Source organism: Crocodylus siamensis, chromosome 2 (genome assembly GCF_052110815.1).
Source record: "Crocodylus siamensis isolate JL-2025a chromosome 2, ASM5211081v1, whole genome shotgun sequence".
Lineage (NCBI taxonomy): Eukaryota > Metazoa > Chordata > Crocodylia > Crocodylidae > Crocodylus > Crocodylus siamensis.
The window spans coordinates 12,270,391-12,292,029 of NC_143396.1; the positions used below are offsets into that span (position 1 = coordinate 12,270,391).

A 21,639-nucleotide genomic window follows, 5' to 3' on the forward strand; every position below is an offset into this window, starting at 1 on the left:
GGGCAGTGTTGCCAGCCCATGTAGCTGCCCAGGGGGTCTCTCCCTTGCCTGCCTGGGCTGGTGCTTGGGGATTGCTGCCCCCCTCCCCTCGGTGCTCTGCCCCCCGTCCCGTGTGTGTGGGCCGGCGTGGGTGTTCGCTGCAAGTCCTGGGATTGAGACCTGCACTGTGCAGGCTCCCCCTGCCCCTACGGGCATCACAGCAGGAGCAGAGCCCCCCACACCCCACCCTACCCCCTTCCTGGCGCCAGGCCCCGGTGGAGGCATTCAGGGCCCTGAACAGAGACCTCTGGCTCCAGCCCCAGGCTTGGCAGGAACCAGCTGCCTCGAATCACTTCCACTTGCTGCACTTCAGGGCAGGCTTTGCCCATGGGCGGGCTAGGGAGAGGACAGGCCTCCCTTGGGCAATGAGTTTTGAGCTGCTCTTGCTCTAGCATGGGAAGGATCAGCTGCAGCGCCTGGTCCCCGCCCTGCTCTGTCCCCCCTGCTGCTGCGGGTCACTCTCCCATGCACGCTGCCCTGCCCTGGCCCCCCTTCCCTCGGCTGCAGCTGACGCATGGGGCCCCTGTGGGGCTGCTGGGCCAGAGAAGCTGCTTGCTCCCAGGTCCAGCTCTGGCCTGGCTCCGGTGCCCGGAGCTGGGGCAGGGACTTGGGTGCACTGAGTGGCTTGGGTGTGCCCGGTGCTGCTGGCACCAAGGGCTGCTGTGTACGCTGGGGCTGGGGCCAGCATGGTGTTTGCAGGCTGCTGTGACTCAGGGCTCCCCCTGCCCTGGGAAAGCAGCCCAGGGAACAGGCCTGTCCTTTCAGCGCCGGCCTGGCCCCCACCCTGGAATGTGCTCTGGGGGCCGGGGGGGTCTGTGGCTGCGAGGGGAAATAGCAGAGACGCCGGCGCGTTCCTCTGCACAGCTGCCCTGGCAGGGCTGTATCTGACCCTCCCAGCTGCAGGAAGTGGGCTTGGTTTGTCCCTCCCTAATGCAGCCTCCTCGCCGCGCGGTGTGGGCCCAAGCTGGATGAGCTGCTCCTGCTGGCCCTGGGAGCCTCGGTGCCTGCCTGGTAGAAGACCTCGGGCTCCAGCTGCCCCTGCACCAGGACACAGTGCAGGGCTCAGGCGCATCATCTGAGCCAGGCCTAGCAGTGCCAGGGGTGGGGCGCACATGGCTAGTGGGGCATACAGCAGCCAGAACAGGAATGAGCTTCCCACGCGTGGGAAACAGTCAATTTTATAGGGAAAATATAATTACATTGAGGAGCTGGGGGCGTGTGGGGCAGCAGGGCATGGTCCAGGGGCCACAGGACCCGGGAAAACCGTGTCCACGAGCTGTGGTCGTTGCTGCTGCAGAGCGCATGGAGGTGCCAGCCCTGCCCCAGGGCGTGTGGGGCACCTGCCAGGAGTCCATTGGGGGGACGAGGTGGGTGATGGCTTTAGCTGTGCCCCAGCCCATGTTGCCAAGGCTCACCGGCCTTGCCTGCTGCCAGTGCTGGGCCCACGGCTCTGCGTGGCCAGATGTCCCGGCACGTCCCCTTTGCCCACTGCTGATGGAGGGAGCCCCAGTGCCAGCCCCAGCCCTGTGGCCAGGCCGGGGGGCAGTGAGGGGCAGTGGTGCACTCACAGTCCAGCCCCAGGCTGCCGGCTGGTGCTGGCAGGGTCGTCTCTGCTGGCAGGGCCAAGCCGTGGGCGCTACATGACCTGGTTGTTCAGCTGTCCCGGGTACTGCTCGAAGCGCCAGTTGGCCTCCTCACTGAAGGCATCGCCTGGACAGCATGAGTGGGGTCCAGCTCCAGGGGGGATGCAAACCTCTGCCCCCAGCCTGCCCTGCCCGCAGCCCCCATGTCAGAGGCTCCCAGCCCAGGGACCCGCACCCATTCCATGTTACCGATGTGGCAGTTGTGCACCCAGATGCGGTGCCCGTCGTATTTGCAGTTGCACTTCATGGCGTTGTTGGTGAAGTCACTCTCAGCCACCTCAAAGTTGGGGTTAATCACCACCTGCAGGGAGGGGGCCAGGTCACCTCATGGTGCTGCATGCATGGCCTAGCCCATCGCCTGCAGCTGTCACAGCCCCCCACCAAACCCATGTCTGGGTGGGTTTGGACAGAGCTGATCCTGCCTCAAGCAGGGCTTGGAGTAGAAGTGACCCTGCCAGCCCCATGGCTCTGGGATTTCTAGGGTCCCCATGACTCCTCTGGGTTTGCCTCCTCCAGAGGAAGGGAGTGGCAAGGGCTGTAGGGCAGGTGCCGCACCATACCTGCAGGATGTAGTTGCCGGGCTTGACGTCGGTGATGTCGATCCACTGGCAGTCGATGTCGTGGCGGTACAGATCCCAGCAGCCCACCGTGATGCCCTGCTCCCCAAAGTTCGCGCACTCGTACCTCTTGGCCACATCTGTAGGAAGTGGGGGTGAGTCGTGGCCTTCCCCCTGCCCTGGCTGCCCCCCCAAGACCAGGCCCAGTGTGCAGGGAGTGTGGGGCAGGGGCCATGGCTGCTCACACCTGGTGGCACCCACCTTCCTCGCACTCGGTGTCCTCCAGGCAGAAGCTGGCCTTGTGGCCCTCGGCCACCTTGGTGCCGTTGGGCGTGAGGATGTCGTAGTGTGTGAAGATGTCCATGCTGTGGTAGTGCCTGGGGGACCGCAGGGCCAGGTTGGGGTCGGGGGGGCTCCAGGATGGTGCGGTGCAGCCCCATGCATGTGGGGGCGTGTGGATGTGTCCCAGAGCTGTGCTGGACACGGCCCTGCCCCCAGACATGGTTCCTAGCGCATGGCTGGACCCCAGAGTACATGTGCCACTCTCCAGGGCCTGTGGTGGGATTATCACCCCCCCGTACCTCAGTACCCACTGTGGCATCTCCCATGGACCTGTGGGATGGGGCCAAAGCTGCACCAGGCTTAGTGCACCAGGGCACCAGGGCCGTGGCCCAAGACCCCCACAATCGTGCCCCTCACTCCCTGGGCCCAGCTCCACCACCCTGCTTGGCTCAGTGCCCCTTCCGTCCTGGCCCCAGCGCAGCCCCACGGGTCCCAGCACTTGCTACACCCCTGCTTGGCCCAGCACTGCCTGGCCCTGGGGCAGCCCCGTGTGTCCCAGCCCCTGGCATTACCCGTGGCACTCATGCCAGACCCAGGAGTGGCGCCCAGCCTTGGGGCGGAAGTCAGCGCGGCCGTTGTTGTGGATCTGGGAGGAGAAGCGCAGCAGGCGCCGGTGCCCGTAGGGCCAGTTGGCATGGCGGGCGGAGCTGGCCAGGCAGTTCTCCTCGGCTGCGCAGTACAGCATGTGCAGTGGCCGGTCCTCGATGTAGGCCGTCTCCTGCACCAGTGCCGCGTGCAGCAGCAGGTCCGAGGCCGCTGCAAGGCAGGGGAAGGTCAGTGTGTGGGGTGCAGCCCCCCCCACCCACTGCACTTTCCCCCCAGCCCCCGCTGCTTCAGGACCCCCCACCCAATGCTCCTGTCCCACACTCATACTCTCGGAGCAGATGACACCGGCAGCGAAGCGGGTGCCCGTGTTCTTGCAATTGATGTGGCCGCTGTGATGCCGGCAGTGGCTCAGTGACATCTCATGGCCAGCACACTTGACACCACTCAGCACCATCTCCGTCACGTTGCTGGCATCCCAGTACCATGTTTCCTGGGGGCACATGTGGCTCAGAGCAGAGCCAGACTGAGCCATGGCCACAGCCATGGCTCTCGGCCCTGGACAGGACGTGGCCATGGCAGCACTGGGCCCTATGTGCACCCTCCTGGTGTGAGCTACACGCATGTGGTGAGAGACACACGTGTCCTCCTCCCGTGGCCCCAGAACCAGCCCCGGGGTTCTCTCCTGCTGGTATCAGCCACAGCCAGGACCCCGCTGGCTCCTCACACCCATGCCCAGGCCGGCCAGGGCATGAGTGAGCCCCAAGCTCCTGCCCTGCCCCACTGTCATGGTGACCACGAGGGAGACCATGCCACCGTGGCTGAGACTCTGTGGTGCCTGCCACTGAGCTGGCAATGATGCCACGCTCCCCGCCAATATCCTGAGTGAGGCCTGTGTCTTTAGCACCGCATCACCTGCCCTCCGACACAGCTCAGGCCTGGACCCTCTGGTCCAGCCCAGCCCCCAATGGCACCTACCACAGTGGCAGCCCCCGGCGCAGGAGGGGGCTGCAGGGGTGTCTGGCCTGGCTGTGCAGCCCCCACTGCCGCCAGGGCCGCTGACGCTTACCGTGACGGCATGCAGGGAGTAGCCGAGGCCGAGTTGGCGGCAGGCCACCATGGCCTCCTTGGTGGTCCAGCCCTCGCTGCACACCGTGCCCCAGCGCCCGCCGTGCCGCACCTCCACACGGCCCTCAGTGGCCGTCCGGCCGCCCACAATACGGATCTGCGAAGATGCCCTGGGGCAGGTGAGCTGGCAGCCCCTATCCCCCTGCCCTGCGGCCCTTGGCTCCCGGGCGCGTGGTTAGCTGTGGCGTGGTGCTGCCGCACCAGCACCTACTTGCAAGCCGTGGTTAGCGAATCCCAGGCCCAGCTGGCGACAGGCCACGGCGGCCTCCAGCGTGCCCCAGCCTTCGCCGCAGATGAGGCCCCAGCGCAGGTGCCCCTCGCCGTCCGCCCCCACCGCCACCTCGACCCGCCCCTCGAAGCGGCTCCGGCCCCCACTCAGGCGAATCTGTTGGCAAATGGCGCGGGGGCATCAGCATGGCTAGCGGGTGGGCAGGACTGGGCAGAGACACCCATGAGGCAGCCAGAGTGACTGAGCCTGTGCCCAGAGTGTCTCATGACGCCTGGGCCACATCCTGCTCCCCCTGCCCAGCACATTGCTGATGCTGATGCCGCGCTCCATCTCCAGGCCTGCTGCAGCGCTGGCACCGCCCTCCACCCCCATGGCCACCACCTTCCTGGCAGAGGCTGATGCTCCCCCAGCTGCACTGGGGCACTGGAGATGGGCTGACATCAGCGCAGCCCCTCACTTGCAGGGCAGCAAGGCAGGTGCACTGCATGGTCTGGGGCTGCATGTGCCCAGCTCAGGGCTCCTCCCCTGTGGGTGCTGGACCCGGGGCTGGAGCATTTCAGGCTGCGGTGATGTTCAGTCCTTACAGCTCTGCTCCACATATTAGGGGGTTTAAGCCTCCCCCAGAGGCACTGGTGCTGCTGCAGCCCAGGCTGGGGATGGGGCTGGGCCGGGCCAATGCTCCTGCTGGCACCGATCCTGCAGGGTCCTGGCTGGAGGGTTTTGGTCCTGTGCTCAGGCTCAGAACAGTGCCATGGGGCTTAGACTGGATATGACCCCTCAGCTCTCTGCTGCGGTCCCTGGCTATAGAGTCAGTCCCAGGCATTTGGGCCCAATCCTCCCCTCCCCGCAGTCCCTTGCTGCCATCTGGCTCTAGCATGGGCTGCCTGTCTCTACACTTGGCAGCCCGAAATCTGTGCCTGTTGCTTGGGAAGGAGTTGGTTTTAGGCCCTGGTTCCTGCCCCATGGTCAGTGGGGCTGCCTCACTGGGTGGGGGCAGATGGGGCTTGTGGTAGCAGCAGGGCTGCTGAGCTGGGCAGATGCAAAAGCCCAAACCATATTTGGGGGCAGTGAAACCTTGGGAGAATCCAGCTGGATCCGGCCCAGCCGTTTCAGGAAAGCCAAAGGAGCCTTTCGAGGGGTGCAGGAGTAGGGGTTGCCAAAGGCAGGGTCATTTCAGAACCGCGCAGGGCCAAGGGTGAATGCCCCAAGCCGGGGACCGAATGTTTTGCTCCAAGGGGGTCAAAGCATTTGGTTTCACCCTGAAATGACCCTGGAGCTGAGCCCCCTGTCCAGGTCAGCCCCAGCCCAGGGGCGCTGGGAGGTGCTGGGAGTCTCCATGCAGCCACGGCCTGGAGAAGCCACCCATGCAGTGTCCCACGTCCAGCATGCAGCCCAGAGCTGCCACCAGGAGACGGGCCAGCCCATGGAGCCACCAGCTGTGGCAGCTTCCCCCCAGGACCAGGGGAGATGGAACAAGGGGGGCAGCCGCGGTGCCCTCCCCTGCTCCCAGACCCACTCTCCCTTCCCCAGGGCCCTCAAGAACCAGCGGCAGCACCCACCAAGCCCTGCATGGCCCCAGGCCACATCCCGGCAGTGCCATTGCTGGACGCGGCAGCCCAGGAAGGGGGCAGGGAGGGGCATGTCCTGGGGGCAGGGGGCTGCGGCTGGGGCAGTGCAGCCCAGCCAGCGGCACCCAAGCGGGCCCAGTGCTGACCGTGGTCTCGTAGCCCATGTAGGGGATGTTGCAGCGGACACCGGCGTCCTCCGAGTGCTTGCAGCCCTCCTCTGTGATGTTCTTGTAGGGGCAGCTCCACAGCGACGCCTCCGTGCCCGTGCACCGCACCTCATTCAGGTGGATTGGGCCCATGCCTGCCACCAGGGCCCGGCTCAGCGTGGGGGCAAAGGACTGCTCTGGACCCGCATCCGGGCCGTGGCCCTGCCCAGCCCTGGCCGCCCAGGACCCCGCTCACCTTGGCCCATGCGGGCACCGGTCAGGGCCTCCTTGGCGCTGCCGAAGCCGAGCTCGCGGCACACGACGCTGGCCGACAGCAGGCTCCAGCGGTCGTCGCAGACAGTGCCCCACTCGCCGTGCCGCAGCACCTCCACGCGGCCCTCGCCCACCTTGGCGCCGCCCTTCAGCCGCAGCCGCTGCTGGGGAGCACAGGGACGCGTTGGAGCCAGGCCTGGGGCTGGGGTGGTGCCAGCACCAGGTCAGACCCCGTGTTTGGCAGGGGTTGGACAGGCCGGATCCTGCCTGGAGCCGGGGCTGGGCTGGCTGCGACTGCGTTCCCCGGCTCCGCTGTGCCTCGGCCACCCTGGGAGAGCGCTCACCTGCCCTGGCTGCCGCTGCGGCCGCTTCTTGCCCCGGGGGCTGCTGGTGGCAAAGAGGGGCCCGGGCACGCAGCTCACGACGGCCGGCATCCCCCCCTTGCAGGTGGTGGTGACATTTCCGCGGTAGAACTCGAAGGGGCACATGGAGATGTGCACCTCGGTGCCAGCACAGGCCACCGAGTGCAACCGGAAGTTCAGCTGCTGGCGCTCCGCGTACAGCCTGCGGGAGAGCGGCGGGCAGAGTCAGGCGCGCCCCGTCACCACAGGGACAGTGTCAGCCGGACCCCAGCGCGGCAGGGACGGCATCGTCTGGACTGTAGGGGCAATGACATTGCGCTGTAGGAGCAATGTCACCCAGACCCCAGCACTGCAGGGACAGCGTCACACTGCCAGGGCAGCATCAGCTCAACCCCAGTGCCAAGGGGGGGGGCAGCATGAACTGAACCCTGGCATTGCAGGGGCAGCACCAGCTGCCCCTAGCGCTGCAGGGGTAGCGTCAGTCAGACCTCAGCACCATCGGGTCGGTGTCAGCCAGATGCCAGCACCACATGGTCAGTGCCAGCTGGACCTTGGCACCGGCACAGCAGGGACAGCGTCAGCCAGACCCTGGCATTGCAGGGGCAGGGGAAGCCGGACCCCAGCTCCTTGGGGCAGTGTCACCTGGACCCTGGCCCACAGGGGTTGCGTCTCTGCCCAGCCCGGCAGCCCTCACTCTCTGCTGCCCTAATGCCGGTACCGTGGCCTAGAGGAGTCGTCTGTCCCAGCCCACATGGACGGGGACATGTCAAGGCTGGCACGTGGCCACAGGGCTCCCTGCATCTGGTGCCCCAATTACCTCTTGGTGGCCCCCCAGTCCTCCCTGCACTTGTGCTTGGGGCAAGGCCTGGTGACCCGCCTGCAAGACAGAAAACTGCGTCAGCGGCTCAGTGCCGTGCACCCCGCCACCGAGCCCCCCACGGCGCGAGGCTGGAGACCCAAGCCAATGGGAGCGCTTCCCGCCTCATGTCGGGTGACAGCAATTTAATCACCCTCTGCAATGACATCACCTGCGTCTTCCTGCCACGTGACGTCAGCAGTCAATAACTGCTGTGATGTCATTTGCCGCCGTGTGATACATGTCAGGAAACTGCCCGTCAGCCGCGGCGACGTTGTTTCCTGCCTCATGTCACAGGCGCATGCTCTCAGGGATGCAGGAGGCACCCAGCGCAGGCTCAGGGCCCGGGACCACGCATGGGGCAGGCCCCCCACTGCCTTCCAGGGAGCTGGGCAGAAGCAGGGAGTCCCTGGGGCAGCCAACGGCCTGATGGCGCCACATCTCACAGGCCACAGGCAGCAAGCCGCCCGTGGTCAGGAGCCCGAGAGCAGAAGCCTGCGACCCCCACAGGGGGACATGGGTGACATCACAGATCATTTCCCATAACAGTGATGATCCTGGGCAGGAGCAGGGTGCGGGGCGGAAACGGGAACTGCGAGAGCCACGGCATACGCGGCAATGGGATGAGGCACCACGCGGCGCCTTGAAGGGGCCGCACCAGGCCACCATGGGCCCTTCCTGCAGACCTGTGGACATGTGGTGGATCCCAGCCACCCAGATGATGGAGGAGGGTCTGGGAGTCTTGGCAGACCACAGACTCAACATGAGCCTGAAGGCTGATGCAGCTGCATGCAAGGACCATGCCGATTTGGGCAGCATCAACAGAGGCGCTGGGTGCAAGACACGGGCAGTGATCATGCCCCCGTACTCCACATCAGTACTGTGCGCCCTTCCGAATGCCACGTTTTAAGCAGGCTGTGGAGAAGGGGGAGAGGGTCCAGATGCTCAAGGGCTTGGAAGGCAGGTCCTGGAGCAGGGGCTGGAGCTGGGCAGGTTCAGCCGGTGGAGAAGGTGCTGAAGAGGGGACATGGCAGCAGTCTCCAAGTCCCTGAAGGGCTGCCAGAGAGCCGAGGGAAAGCGCTCGGTCTCTCCTTCCGCAAAGAGGCAGATGTGGAGCAATAGCTGGATGTTGCAGCAAAGTCAGTTTAGGTTGGAGATGAGGAAACACTTCTTCACTGTCAGAGCAGGGAAGCCGTGGGAGACACCAGGGAAGAGGTGGGCTCTCCGTCACTGGAGGTGTCGACAAAAGGTTGGGGATGATCTGGGCGCAGCGTCAGGGCTGGCGGTAACCTTACAAAGAGATTAGCTGATGGGTTTGTCCGGGCTGGTTTGGACAGGGCTGATCCTGCCTCAGGCAGGGGTTGGACTAGACGAGCCTCACGGAGGTCCCTTCCATCCCACTTCTTTGTGACGCTATGTTTTACAGTCAGAGGCTGGCCGGGCAGGCAGGGCCCACCGGAGACCCACCATGTCCTGCCCCGGTTGTCGTTATTGCTGCAGTGCCCTGGCGCAGTACAATGGAGGTGCTGGCCAGAGCCCTGCTAATGACCATGTCCCTGCCAACAGCCCCGCGGGGCGTCAAGCTAACGAGCAGGGCGCTGGCAGCCTGGCAATGCATCGCTGGCCCTGGCAGCCTGGCAATGCATCACTGGCCACGTGTTCACAAGCAGAGCGGCCGTGGCTGCTCTTGGACAGCTGACAGGAAGGGCAGGCGTGGGCATGGACGCCTGTGAAGCCAGGGGAACAATAAGGAGACATCAGGTCACGGTGGCCATGGGAGGGGGGTGTGAACTGGGGGGTTTCTCTGCTGTTGAGGGCATGGGGGAGATGCTACGGTAGTGAGGGGCTGTCTGTTGGGCAGAGGTTTTCTTTGGATTTTCCCACGCCGTGGGGTGAACCCAGGTCTCCGGCAGTGCTGTAGCCAGAGGAGGGGCGGGCAGTTTCATCTGTTGTTTTATTTTCTGTCTCCAGACTACGCGTCTGGTTTCTCTGGCACGATGCTTCCCTGGATGCAGTCAGCCTTCCACTGTGGTGCTGCCTGCCCGGGGCAGAGAGGTCCCGGCGGCCTCCTCTGTTCCTCTCTCCCTGGCAGCCTCCAGCATTTGAAGTCTAGATATCAAAAAGGGGTTATCCCAGGGCAAACCTGGCTCCTGGGTACTGGCAGTGAGGGAACATGGGCACGGGCACCTCAAACAACAGCTCTGTGGTAGGTCATGTAGGAAATGAAGGGTCACACTGGAGACGATGGGACCAGCGCAGATAAGTTACCTCAGGTGTTTGGCTTGCCACCTCATGTGTCTGCGCATGAACACACAGAGCCTGGGAAACAAGCAGGAGGAGCTGGGAGTCCTTGTACAGCCACGGAGCCATGACATGATCACAATGACAGAGACCTGGTGGGAGCACACGTGACTGGAGCACGGTCACGGATGGATACAAACTGCTGAGGAAGAACAGCATGTGGACAAGTTGTGGACAAGCTGAAGAGAGTCCAGCAGAGGGCAATGAAAACGGTCACATCTAGTGCAATGCTCTGCTCCAAGCAGGACCAGCCCCAACCACATCATCCCACCCAAGGCTTTGTCTACCCAGGTCTTAAACACCTCCAAGGATGGAGACTGCACCACCTCTCTGGGGAGCCTCTTCCAGTGTTTTACTACTTTCCCCATGAGAGTTTTTCCTAATATGCAACCACAACTTCCCTTGCTGCAGCTTGAGCCCATTGCTCCTTGTCCTGTCATCTGCCTCCATTGAGACCAGTCCAACTCCATCCTCTCTGCAGCCCCCCTGGGAGCTGAAGGCTGCTATTCAATCCCCCTCAGTCTGCTCTTCTCCAGACTAAATCAGCCCATTTCCCTCAGCCTCTCCTCACCAGTCCTGTCCCCCAGCCCCCAAGCATTTTAGTTGGAAATTCTCCAACGTGTCCATATCCTTTCTGTAGCGAGGGTCCCACAGCTGGACACAGGACTCCAGATGTGGCCTCCCTCCAGAATAGAGGGAAGAATCGCTGCCCTCCATCCGCTGGTGACGCTTCTCCCAATGCAGCCTAGGGTGCTGGTGGCCTTCTTGGCACCAAGGGCACACTGCTGGCTCCTGTCCAGCTTCTTGTCCCCTGTCCCCCCAAGTCCTTTTCTGCAGAGCTGCCGTCCAGCCCGTCACCCCCAGCCTGCACTGGTGCAGGGGATCGCTCCCTCCTCGGTGCAGGACTCTGCACTTGTCCTTGTTGAAGCTCATGAGATTCCTGTTGGCCCAGTCCTCTAATGTGGTGAGGTCTCTCTGAATCCTAGTCCTACCCTCCAACATGTGTACTACTTCCCCCAGTGTGAGGTCATCTGCAAACTGCTGAGGGTGCACTGGATCCCGTCTTCCAGGTCATTGATGAAGATATTGAACAAAACCGGCCCAGGACCAACCCCTGGGGCACTCCGCTTGACACTGGCTGCCTAGTAGACAGTGAGCCATTGATTACTACCCGTTGGGCCTGACAATTCAGCCAACTTTCTATCCAACTTACAGTCCATTCATCCAACCCAGAATTCCTCAGCTGGCTTGCAAGAATGCTGTGGGAGAAGGCATCAAAAGCCTTGCTAAAGTCAAGGTTTATTATGTCCGCTGCTTTCCCCACATCCAGAGAGCCAGTCACCTCGTCACAGAAGGCAATCAGGTTGGTCAGGTATGACTTGCCCCTGGTGAATCCATGCTGACTGTTTCTAGTCACCTTCTTCTCCTCCAAGTGCTTAGAAATGGATTCCTGGAGGATCTGCTCCATGATTTTTCTGGGGACTAAAGTGAGGCTGACCGGTCTGTTGTTCTCTGGATTTTCCTTCTTCCCTTTCTTCAACGGGGGCACTATTTCTGCCCTTTTCCAATCATCCAGGACCTCCCCCAATAGCCATGGTTTTTCAAAGATCATGGCCAGAAGCCCTGCAAACACATCAGCCAACTCCCTCAGCACCCTTGGCTGCATCCCATCCAGCCCCACTGACTAGTACGCGTTCAGCTTTTCTAACTAGTCCCTAACCTGTTCTTTCACCACCGAGGGCTGCTCCCCTCCTCCCCAAACTGTGCTGCTTGGTGCAGACGTCTGGGAGCTGCCCTTGCCTGTGAAGACCAAGGCAAAAAAGGCATTGAGCGCTTCAGCCTTTTCTGCATCCTCTGTCACACAGCTGCCTCCCCCGTGACCCGCACTTTCCCTGACCTTCCTCTTACTACTGAAATACTTGTAGAAACCCTTCTTCTTACCCTTCACATCTCTTGCTAGCTGCAACTCCAATTGCGCTTTGGCCTTCCTGGTTTCATCCCTGCATGCCCAAGCCATGTTTTTACACTCCTCCCTAGTTGTTTGTCCAATTTCCACTTCTTGTAAGCTTTCTTTTTGTGTTTAAGCTCACCAAAGAGTTCTCTGCTAATCCAAGCTGGTCATTTACCACATTTGCTAGTCTTCCTGCACATCGGGATGGGTTGTTCCTGTGCCCTCAGTAAGGTTTCTTTAAAATACAGCCAGCTCCTGGACTCCTCTCCCCTTCAGACTGGCTTCCCAGGGAATCCTGCCCATGAGTTCCCTGAGCGAGTCAAAGTCTGCTTTTCTGAAGTTGCTTGTGCTTACTCTGCTGCTCGTCATCCTTCCTGTCCTTAGGATCCTGAATGCAATCATCTTGTGGTCAGTGGTGCCCAAGTTGCCGTCCGTGACTGCATTCCCCACCAACTCTCCCCTGTTTATGAGCAGCAGGTCAAGAAGAGCATGGCTCCTAGTTGGCCGCTCCAGCACTTGCACTGGGAAGCTGTCCCCAACACTCTCCCAACACATCCTGGATTGTGTGCACACTGCTGTGTTGCCCTCACTGCAGATATCAGGGTAACTGGAGTCCCCCATGAGAACCAGGGCTTCTGATCGGGAAACTTCTGCAACTGCTTGAATAAAGCCTCATTTGTCTCATCCTCCTGGGCTGGCCATCTATTTTATAGATTTCATAGACATTCGGGCTGGAAGGAACCTCGGAAGATCATCGAGTCCAGCCCCCTGCCCAAAGGGCAGGAAGTCAGCTGGGGTCATTGGATGCTTATCTTGCTGGGATCCTATTTACTCTTGAAGGTGTTCAATGTTGGTGCTTGAACCACCTCAGATGGCAGGCTATTCCAGACCTTGGGGGCTCGGACAGTAAAGAAATTCTTCCTTATGTCCAGCCTGAAACGGTCTTGCAGGAGTTTGTGACCGTTCGACCTCGTCATCCCTTGGGGCGCTCTGGTGAACAAACGTTCCCCCAGATCCTGGTGGTCACCCCGATAAACTTATAGGTGGCCATCAGATCACCCCTGAGCCTGCACTTTTCCAGACTAAAGAGCCCCATGGCTCTCAGCCTCTCATCGTAAGGTCTGTTTTCCTGACCTCTGATCATGTGTGTGGCTCTTCTCTGGACTCCCTCAAGCTTCTCCACATCCTTTTTGAATTGTGGAGCCCAGAACTGGACGCAGTACTCCAGCTGCGGCCTCACCAAGGCCGAGTACAAGGGGAGAATGACGTCCCAGGATTTGCTTGAGAAGCATCTATGGATGCAAGCCAGCATTTTGGTTGCTTTACTAGTTGCAGCATCACATTGCAGGCTCATGTTCATCTTGTGGTCAGTGATGACCCCAAGTTTCTTTCTTTCGTAGTGCTAACCAGCATAGCACTGCTGAGCCTATAAGGATGCTGCAGGTTTTTTTTTCCAGCAGACCCCCACCACAGCATCACCTTTGTTGCTCTCCCCTGTAACCCGAACCCAGAGGCTTTCAAGAGGCCTGTCTCCAGTTTCATGCTGGAGCTCTGAGCCATCATACGGCTCTTTTACGTGCAGCACAACTCCCCTCCTCTTCTCCCCGGCCTGCCCTAGAATCATAAATCCTAGACAATGAAGTCACATCTGGTCCAACTCCCTGCTCAAAGCAGGACCAGCCCCAACTACATCATCCCAGGTCTTAAAACACATCCAAGGATGACAGAACAAGAAGCAAAGGGCTCACATTGCAGCGAGGGAAGTTGAGTTTGGATATTAGGAAAAACTCTCTCCCAAGGAGGGTGGTGAAGCACTGGGGCAGGTCACCCAGAGAGGTGGTGGACTCTCCATCCTTGGAGGGGTTTAAGACTCAGGTAGACAAAGCCTTGGTTGGGATGATGTAGCTGTGGCTGGTCCTGCTTGGAGCAGGGAGTTGGACTAGATGTGACCTCTTGGCGCCAGAGCCCTGCAGCTGACATGCGCCGTGCCGGCAGTGCGGACTGGGGGCAGCAGGCTGCACCGGCTCCAGGATGGAGATGCGCGAGCACCAGCCCGCAGCAGTGCCAGGCATGGGGGCAGAGGTGCCCTCCCCAGAGGCCAGGGGACTCTTTGATGTCCTCCAAAACACAGTAGGACTGTCAGGAGCTGTGGGTTGCCGCTAGATGATGGCCAGCGGTGCAGAAAGTCCTCTGGACGCCATGCGGGAGTCCAGAGACAGTCCAGATGTTGCTGCCCCTGGCTGGCGGCAGATCCAAGCTGGCCGCCACTGTTGCTGCGTTGGGCGACCGGCGCCGTGATGATATCAACAGGGAAAAGTGGACGAGGTATCTTCTTGGTGCTTGGCGCTCCAGGGGGCTGCTCCTGGCTCCCCCTGACACCAGGGAGATGGGCAGCTACCAGGAGGGAACACGGCGCCCAGCCCAGCCCCGCCCCGGAGAGATGAGGCACTACCCGGTGCACCCCATGGGGCCACAGGGCTTCCTGCTCCTCATCGCCTGCCTGGGTTCGCTGCAGCCTGAGCCCTGAGCAGAGCGAGGAGGGTCCAAGAGGCCCAGGTCCCTCCTGCGCCCTCACCGGCCTGTCCCCAGACACCCTCGGTCCACGAGGAGGGGAAGGGGCAGGCAGCAGCGGGGATGACGGCGGAGCTGCCCAGTGCTCAAGCAGGCTCTACAAGCTCCCGTACGCGCGAGACTCAGGCATGGGGTTTGCAGCAGCCAGCCAAAGACCTATAGCCGTTTCTTCCAGAAAACAGCCCATGCCCGCTGGCCCCAGCCCTGGCCCCTCCAGGAGAGACAGCTCTGCTCCCAGGCCCCCACAATGGCCAAGGACCTGGTTCCCCAGCCCCAGACCCCTGAGCCGGGCAACTCTGTCCGGCCCTGCCGGTGGGCACTGGGCAGACAGGCGCAGGCGCAGCCATGGCCTGGGAGAAGGAACCATTTCTTATGGCAGGAGCAGCGGAAGCAGGATCTGGCCCAGCCCCGGGCACAGCCCTGACCAGACAGCCACACATGGCATGGGCAGCAAGGGCCCAGCCACAGTGCCGGGTCACAGCCCAAGGGGCAGAGCAGCCCTTCAGCCAGCGGGGCCAGCCCCGGGGTGCAGAGGCCATGTGGCCGCTGCCCCGTTACCTGCTGCCCAGCCCCGGGCTCCAGGCCCTCGTCCTGGCTGCGCGCTTCAGCCGTCTGTGGGAACAAACAGGGACCAGGTCGTGGGGGAGCAGGGGGTTGCACCCACTGGGTCCTGATGGCAGCACCAGGCACCCCAGCGAGGGGCCAGCAGGCAGCGTTGCCCAAAGGGACCCCCACTGCAGCCCCCCAGCAATGCCCCGCCCCGCCTGGCCCTGCTGTCCCTCTCCAGGCCCCGGCCCCGGCCCCCCGCGCGGGCACCTGGGACCCACTCACTTGTAGAAGTTCCTGTTGACCTTCCTCTCGGCCGGGAAGCCCATCATGCCGCAGACGACGCGGCTGCTGCGGCTGTCCCAGCCCTCGTCGCAGATCTGGGCCCAGCTGTCCTTGTAGCGCACCTCCACGATGCCCTCCGTCACCGGCAGCCGCCGCCGGGCGCTGGCCACCACGGGCCGCAGCCGCAGCTCCTCCACCTGGTTCTGCTCCGTCTGCGGGGGGAGAGCCCGGTCAGCCCCACGGGCACCTGGACCCTGCCGCGGCACTGACCGGCCCAGGCTCAACTCCTGCCTCTCTCTGGCCTGGGGCAGCAATTCGGACACAGGTCCCAGGAGCGGGGACTCAGAGAGGTGGGATCCAGCACTGTGCGTCACATGCACGCTGGAGTAGCACCAGCCAGAGCGGCACGAGCCCGTGGCCCAGCACCCACCAGCCCCCATCTCAGCCCTGCATGCTCAGCCCATACATAGCAGGACCCGTCCCCCGCCCCATGTACTCTGGGCATCTCCGAGGGCCAGGCCTGCACTGGGGCCTCCATGGGCACCACCCGCTGCCTCCGGGGCAGGGGCTGAGCGGGCATGAGGTCCCCAGACAGGAGACAGGGTCAGGTGTTAGCGCAGGGTCAGAGGAGCCAGAGAGCCTGGAAGAGCGAGCGCGCAAGAGACCAGAGAGCGGGAGAGCACGAAGAGGCCGGGGCAGCGTCATGGTGGAGGCAGCGAGCAGCGGAGTGACAGGGCAGCGAGGCCGGGCGGGAAGGGGAACCCCAGCCTGGGCTCGGGGAGGCTCCAGGCTCAGAGAGAGAAGCTCCTCCAGGGAGCAGGGCCCAGTCCTGGACTCTCCCGGGGTCGGACCTTGGCCCCAGGTGGGACCAGGCCGGCAGGCGGCTGAGTGCTGCAGCGGTCAGAGGTGCATGGCGCTGTCCATCCCTGTGCCACGGGGAGTCCTCATGTCCGTCCACTCCCACCACCGTCCACCTGGGCACACGCTGCAGCCCTGGGGTCCGCGCTGGGGCAGGCTGTGCCCAGGCCACTAGCTCTCTGGGGCATTGGGACCAGTCCCAGAGCCCCCGGGCAGGGCTGGGGGGGGCAGCATGGCAGCTGGCAGCGTCCGGCTCCGGAAGGTGGACCAGGGCCAGGCGGGGAGCCAGTGCCAGGCAGGATGAGGCTACGTGGGGGCAGGGCTGCCTGGCGGCGCAACGCAGTGCAGCATGGCACTCACCTCGATGACGTTGGAGTCCACGAAGCCGGGGATGCGCTCGTCCTTGCAGACCACGCCGGCATCCTCCTCGTGCGTGCAGTCGCTGTTCCCCCAGCCCCGTGACTTGCAGTCCACGATGCTCTTCTCGCTGCCCCCGCACACCACGTTGTCCAGCCAGATCCGCCCTGCCAGGGGGAGGGGGCACCACTGTCAGGGCCCAGGTACAGGGGGCCAGGTGGGGGGCAGCTCACCGGGACAGCCCCTGCCCTACCAAGCCTGGGGAGCCCCCAGAGCAGGGCAAGGAGGAGTGGGGGGGGCATAGCCCGCGGAGCTCCCCTCAAAACAGAGCGGCACCGAGAGATCACCCCAAGCCCTGCCAATCCCACAGCAAAGCAGTGCTTCGAGGGGGGCTTCACGCAGGCCCCTTCCTCTCCCCCTCCCCAAACCTGTAGCAATGAACACCCAGCCTGACACTCCCGCAAGCACACACACACAGACACAAGCACACACGCATATGCACATTCTGGCACATGCGCGTGCACGCACATGCACATCACCCCTGTGCCATCAGTGTGCTGGGAAAGACGTGCATGGGGCTCACCGACGCCTTTGCCGTATTTGGCGCTGTGGGCCCAGCCGGTGGCGCCCGCGAAGCCGAGGTGGCGGCAGAGCACGTGCGCGTTGGCCAGCGTGAAGTCGTCGTCGCAGACCGTGCCCCACTCCTGGTTGTAGAAGACCTCGATGCGCCCCTCGTTGTGCTTGCGGGGGTAGCCGGCCAGGCGGAAGCGCAGCCGGGCGCCGGGGCTGGCCGCTGTGGGGGGGGGCGTGCTGGGCTGCGCTGCCACCCCCCATAGCCACAGGCTGCACAGCAGGGCCAGCGGCTCCCGCCGGGCCCTGGCAACGCCGACACTGCTCCTCATGCCTGCTGCTGGCCTGGCAAGAGAGGGGCAGCTGAGGTGGGGCCGGGATCCGGGGGCTCTGGGGACCCTCACCTGGGGCTGGGCACAGCAGAGGGGGCTCAGAGCCCTCTCCCACCCTGGGGTGACCTGGCCGTGCCCCGCAGCAGGGACAGATGGGACACAGGGCAAGGAGCAAGGCGCAGGCCTGGCTGAGCGCTGTGCGGGGCCGTGGCACCATGCAGGACTGGCACAGCCCAGGCTGCGCACCTCTCACTCCTGCCAGCAGCCAGCCCCCGAGCGGCTGCACCAGAGAGCTGGCACCGCGGTGCTGCTGGCCGGTTGGTGGGGACCTGCTCTGCGCTAGCCCTGCAGTGATGTGGGGGGAGAAGCAGTCGCTGCAGGGCCAGGGGAGCGATAGTGGTGCAGAGCTGGGGCTGGGCACGGATGGCCCCATGGGTGCCAGCTTTCATACAGCCCCATGCAAGGTCCAGCTCAGGGGGGGAGCCCAAGGACGAGGGTGCATCCCAGGGCACAGGGGTCACCACAGATCAGCCCTGCGCTGTGGGTGGGAGGGCAGCAGAGTCCGGCTGCCCGGGCAGAGGGGAGGCTGTGGCACAGGCAGTGGCACTGTCTTTGTACGTGGCAGGGTCCCGGCAGCACTGCTGGCCACCACGGCTGGCCCCGTGATGCTCCTGGGGGGAGGTTGGCGGTCGCAGCCCTGGAAAGCTATGACTGGGAGTGGCAGCAGCCCTGGAAAACCTGCCTCATGGGCTGAGAAAAGCCATCTGCCGAGCTTATGTAACAGCCTGGAAACGGCTCCAGCAGCCATGGGCCAAAACTGGCCAGGGCCTGGGGGCAGCCCACGTCAGACCTGGCTCCACGCTGCACGTCCAGCCAGGAGGCACCAGCCTGGCAGCTGACTCGGGCAGGGACTCCCACAGCCAGGATCACACAGCCCCTTGCTAACGCATGGTCTCACGCAGCACGGCTGCAGGGAGCTCTGGGCAAGACACTCGCAGGCTCACGCCATATGTGATGTCAGGCTGGGAGATTATCACTGGCCCCAGCACTGCAGAACCAGGGCGAGGGGCCAACCTGGGACTACATGGCCCTGCCAGCGCGACCGCAGGAGGAGGCACGACGTGCGCTGGGCAGGTGGCCGCACAGCTGCCCTCATGGCCCCAGCTCTGAGCAGGGGCAGGGGCAGCCCTGGAGGGTGACAGCCAGCTCAGCTCCGCCCAAGGGCCATGAAGTGGGCAAAATGAATTATGCTAAGACTCTTGACCCTAGTTTAGGCCTTCCTGGAACTAAGCAATTAAATTGTACAGAGCGCCTTATAAGGCACTGGGAAAAGAGAGTGCTGCAGTTGGTCTGGTGGGCTAACCAGGTGCAGCAGTTTCCCTAGAAGGAAAGAAAACCAAAAATGGAATAGGATTGGAGTACCTTATCTAAAAAGATGAGGTAAGAAACTTGAGGATTGGACAATTTGAGGTGAGAAAGTTAGAAAAGTAGTAGACAAACAAAGGAACAGCTGTGTTTTACGTTGCCACCCTGGGGAGACAGGAGTAACCTTGGGATTCTTGTTTGAATAACGAGGAATCCAGACACCAACATCCCGCACGCCCAGCACAGGATGGGGGTTGTGTGTGTGCGTGTAAAAAATAATCTGAGGCTGGTACCACCAAAGGTCGCCGTTGTAACACCTCAAGAACCTCTTGCCGGGTCGTATTATGGAGCAAACACTTATAATAAAGATTAGGGATTACTATTAAAGTACACTTGATACCAAATCGGACAAGGGGCCGTGTCAATCCCTGGGGGTCTCTGTAAAAGGGATCCTAGTGGCAACAAAGCCTTGTGGCCCCAGGCTGGCTCCTCCTCACCCCGCGGTTCTTGGCCAGCCGTGCTCTCGCTCTCCCCAGCCCAGTGGATACCAGATGATCCCCTGGGCCCGGCCTCCCTCGCTTTGGATGCAGTGAGCACAGCTGAGGAGGTGGCCAGTCAGGCTGGTGCAAGGAGTCTGCATCTCCCACAAGCCCCCGCTGCCTCTCAGCCACCCTCCTGCCCCCAAAGCGGGAGCCGTGGCAGGATGGGCAGCGTGGCAGAGCTGGTGGCAGGACCGGACTGCACCCTGTGCCCTTTGCCCGGCCTTGCCTGGGGAAGATGGCACTGGCCGAGTGGACTCCGGGCCCCAGCAGTGGGTCTGAGGACAAGAATGCGCTGCACCAGCAGCACCGCCCCAGCCGAGACCAGGCAGACCAGCTGGCAGGCAACAGCAACGTCCCTGGGGCCAGGCTGGCTGCTCCTTGCCAGGCTCAGCCGTGCTCTCAGAGCCCCAGAGAGGCTGGAAGCAGCCAGGCGCAGGCGTTTCCAGGACAGCCCTGGCCCAGGACTAGTTGGTGCCAAGGCAGGCACTGGACGAGCTGTCAGCGAGGGCAGGAGCTACATGGCACCAGAGGGTCCCATGCTTGTGTGGTTGCACGCAGCCTGCTCCACCACCCACCGGGTGTGCAGGCATCCCCCGTGGGAGGGCGGGTGCTGACGTGTCCTCTGCAGCCTGCTGCAACCAGGGCTGCGGCTTGCCCGTTGCCGGGGCTGGAGCAAGCACAGGCCCCTGCCCCGGAGGGGATGCTTAACCCGCCCCAGCGCACATGGGACGTGCCGGCCCCACGGGCATGGATGGGACCCAGAGCCGGGCCGGCCCTGAGCAAACAAGCGGTGGGGTGGCGAGGAGAGCTGCCGGCTCCTGCGACTGCCCAGGAAACCTCAGGAATGCGCCGGCAGCCCCGTGAATGGCCGGCTGCGCGCTGGGCCGGCCACCTCCTCACGGGCCCGGGGCCAGGCACGGGGGCGGCCGGCGCTGCCAGCTGGGAATCAGAGGGCCTTTCAGCGCCGGGCTGGGGGGGCTGCGGGGACGCCACAGTCACCCTCCTCCCTCAGGGGCATCCCCGGGCGGCTGGGCCCGGTGGTGCCCACACGTCGCTGCCCCTTCCCTGCCAGCCCTGAGGAGGGAGGGAAATGTCTTCGCCCAGGCTGCCTGTGGCTGAGCTCTGCTCTTTCTCCGGGGGCCAAGCTGGGAGCCCCCGACCCCAGCCCGGTGACCTGTCCCCTGCCTCCCACTGCAGTCAGGGCCATGAGGTCCCCTGGCTGGGCCCTGTCCTGGCAGGGGATTGGGGCAGACTCAGACCCCCTGGGCTGCACTGGCACGGCCATGGGCCAGCGTCTCTCCTGCCCCTGAACCTGGAGCAGCGACAACCCCCTTGCCTCTAGGGGCAGGTCTGAGGGGCACAAGCCCTGGGGACCCTAACAGGGAGCAGCCTGGGGTGCGTGGCCGTCACGCCCTTGGCAGAGGCCGGGGTCGCGCCCCCGTGCAGCCAGCGAGTCGCGTGGCACGGAGACCCGGGCCCCGGCTGCAGGGGAGCAGCTGGCATGGGGCGAAGAGCAGCCGTGGGGTGGCCGCGAGCGCCCGGGACGCGGCACAGGGACGAGCCGCCACCAGGCGCCCGGCTGGGAACCGCCGGGGGCGCGGGCAGGGCCACCCCGCACGGGGCACGAGGCGGAGGCCGGGCGTCCCCGACGCGCCGGCCGCACCGCCGACACCGGCCGGCAGCACGAGGCTGTCCCGGGCGCGGGGCCCAGCGCGGCCGGGGGCTCGGCCCCCGCTGCCGGCCGCAGCGTCCCCGGCCCCGCCGCCCCGGGCCGCGTGCGGTCGGGGCGCCCCCGGGACGGCGCCGAGCCCGCAGCCCGCCACCCCGCTCCGCCGCACACGGAGGCCCCGGCCCGGCCCGGCCCGGCCCGGCCCGCGGGACCCGCGGCGCGCGGGGCAGAGCGGGGCCAAGGGACCGCCCGCCCCGCCTGCTCCTTCGCCCCGAGCGGCACCGGCAGCCGCAGCCCCGCGCCCCCGGCCCCGGCCCCGGCCCCTACCTCTGCGGGGCGCGGAGCCCTGGACCTCGGCACGACCCGAGCTGCGCTGTCGGCAGCCGCCGCCCCGCTCCTCCCCGCCCAGGGGCCGGCGCGGCCGCCTCCTGCCGCCCCGCCGGGGCCGCGCGTGGGGGGCTCCGGGGCCCCGCCTGCAGCGGGGAGGGGGCGACAAGCGCTCAGCGGGGCAGGGGCAGGGGGCAGGGGGGGAGTTGGGAGCCTGCAGCGCCCTGTGGGGCTGCTCCACTGGAGGCGGTGGGGACCAAGGCAGCTTCAGCCTCCCCT

At 64.1% G+C, this 21,639-nt stretch overlaps 1 protein-coding gene across 6 annotated transcripts; it reads right to left on the bottom strand.

Moving 5' to 3' along the window:
• Nucleotides 1–1,186: 1,186 nt before the first annotated feature.
• On the bottom strand, nt 1,187–21,506 carry LOXL3 (lysyl oxidase like 3). Of its 6 annotated transcripts, none has more exons than XM_090035222.1 (15): nt 21,361–21,505; nt 17,139–17,470; nt 16,559–16,722; nt 15,341–15,552; nt 6,813–7,032; nt 6,452–6,629; nt 6,196–6,350; nt 4,464–4,637; nt 4,194–4,349; nt 3,455–3,617; nt 3,094–3,337; nt 2,501–2,616; nt 2,243–2,379; nt 1,872–1,983; nt 1,187–1,749 (listed from the first exon to the last, which is right to left on the bottom strand). In XM_090035222.1, the coding sequence occupies exons 2-15, from the start codon at nt 17,455–17,457 to the stop codon at nt 1,676–1,678; spliced, it is 2,424 nt and encodes an 807-aa protein (XP_089891348.1). In that variant the 5' UTR covers nt 17,458–17,470; nt 21,361–21,505; the 3' UTR covers nt 1,187–1,675. The 6 variants fall into 6 exon arrangements, with proteins under 6 accessions (XP_089891348.1, XP_089891347.1, XP_089891350.1 ...); XM_090035221.1 differs by having other exon boundaries at nt 6,452–6,632; XM_090035224.1 differs by lacking the exon at nt 4,194–4,349.
• Nucleotides 21,507–21,639: the final 133 nt, after the last annotated feature.

Coding starts and splice junctions, on each gene's coding strand:
- LOXL3 (XM_090035221.1), bottom strand. CDS start 17,457: ATGAGGAGCAGTGTCGGCGTTGCCAGGGCCCGGCGGGAGCCGCTGGCC. Junction 4,638..6,195: donor ACATGGGCTACGAGACCACG/GTCAGCACTGGG, acceptor ATTTGCCAACAG/ATTCGCCTGAGTGGGGGCCG. Junction 1,750..1,871: donor GGTGCACAACTGCCACATCG/GTAACATGGAAT, acceptor CATGCTGTCCAG/GCGATGCCTTCAGTGAGGAG.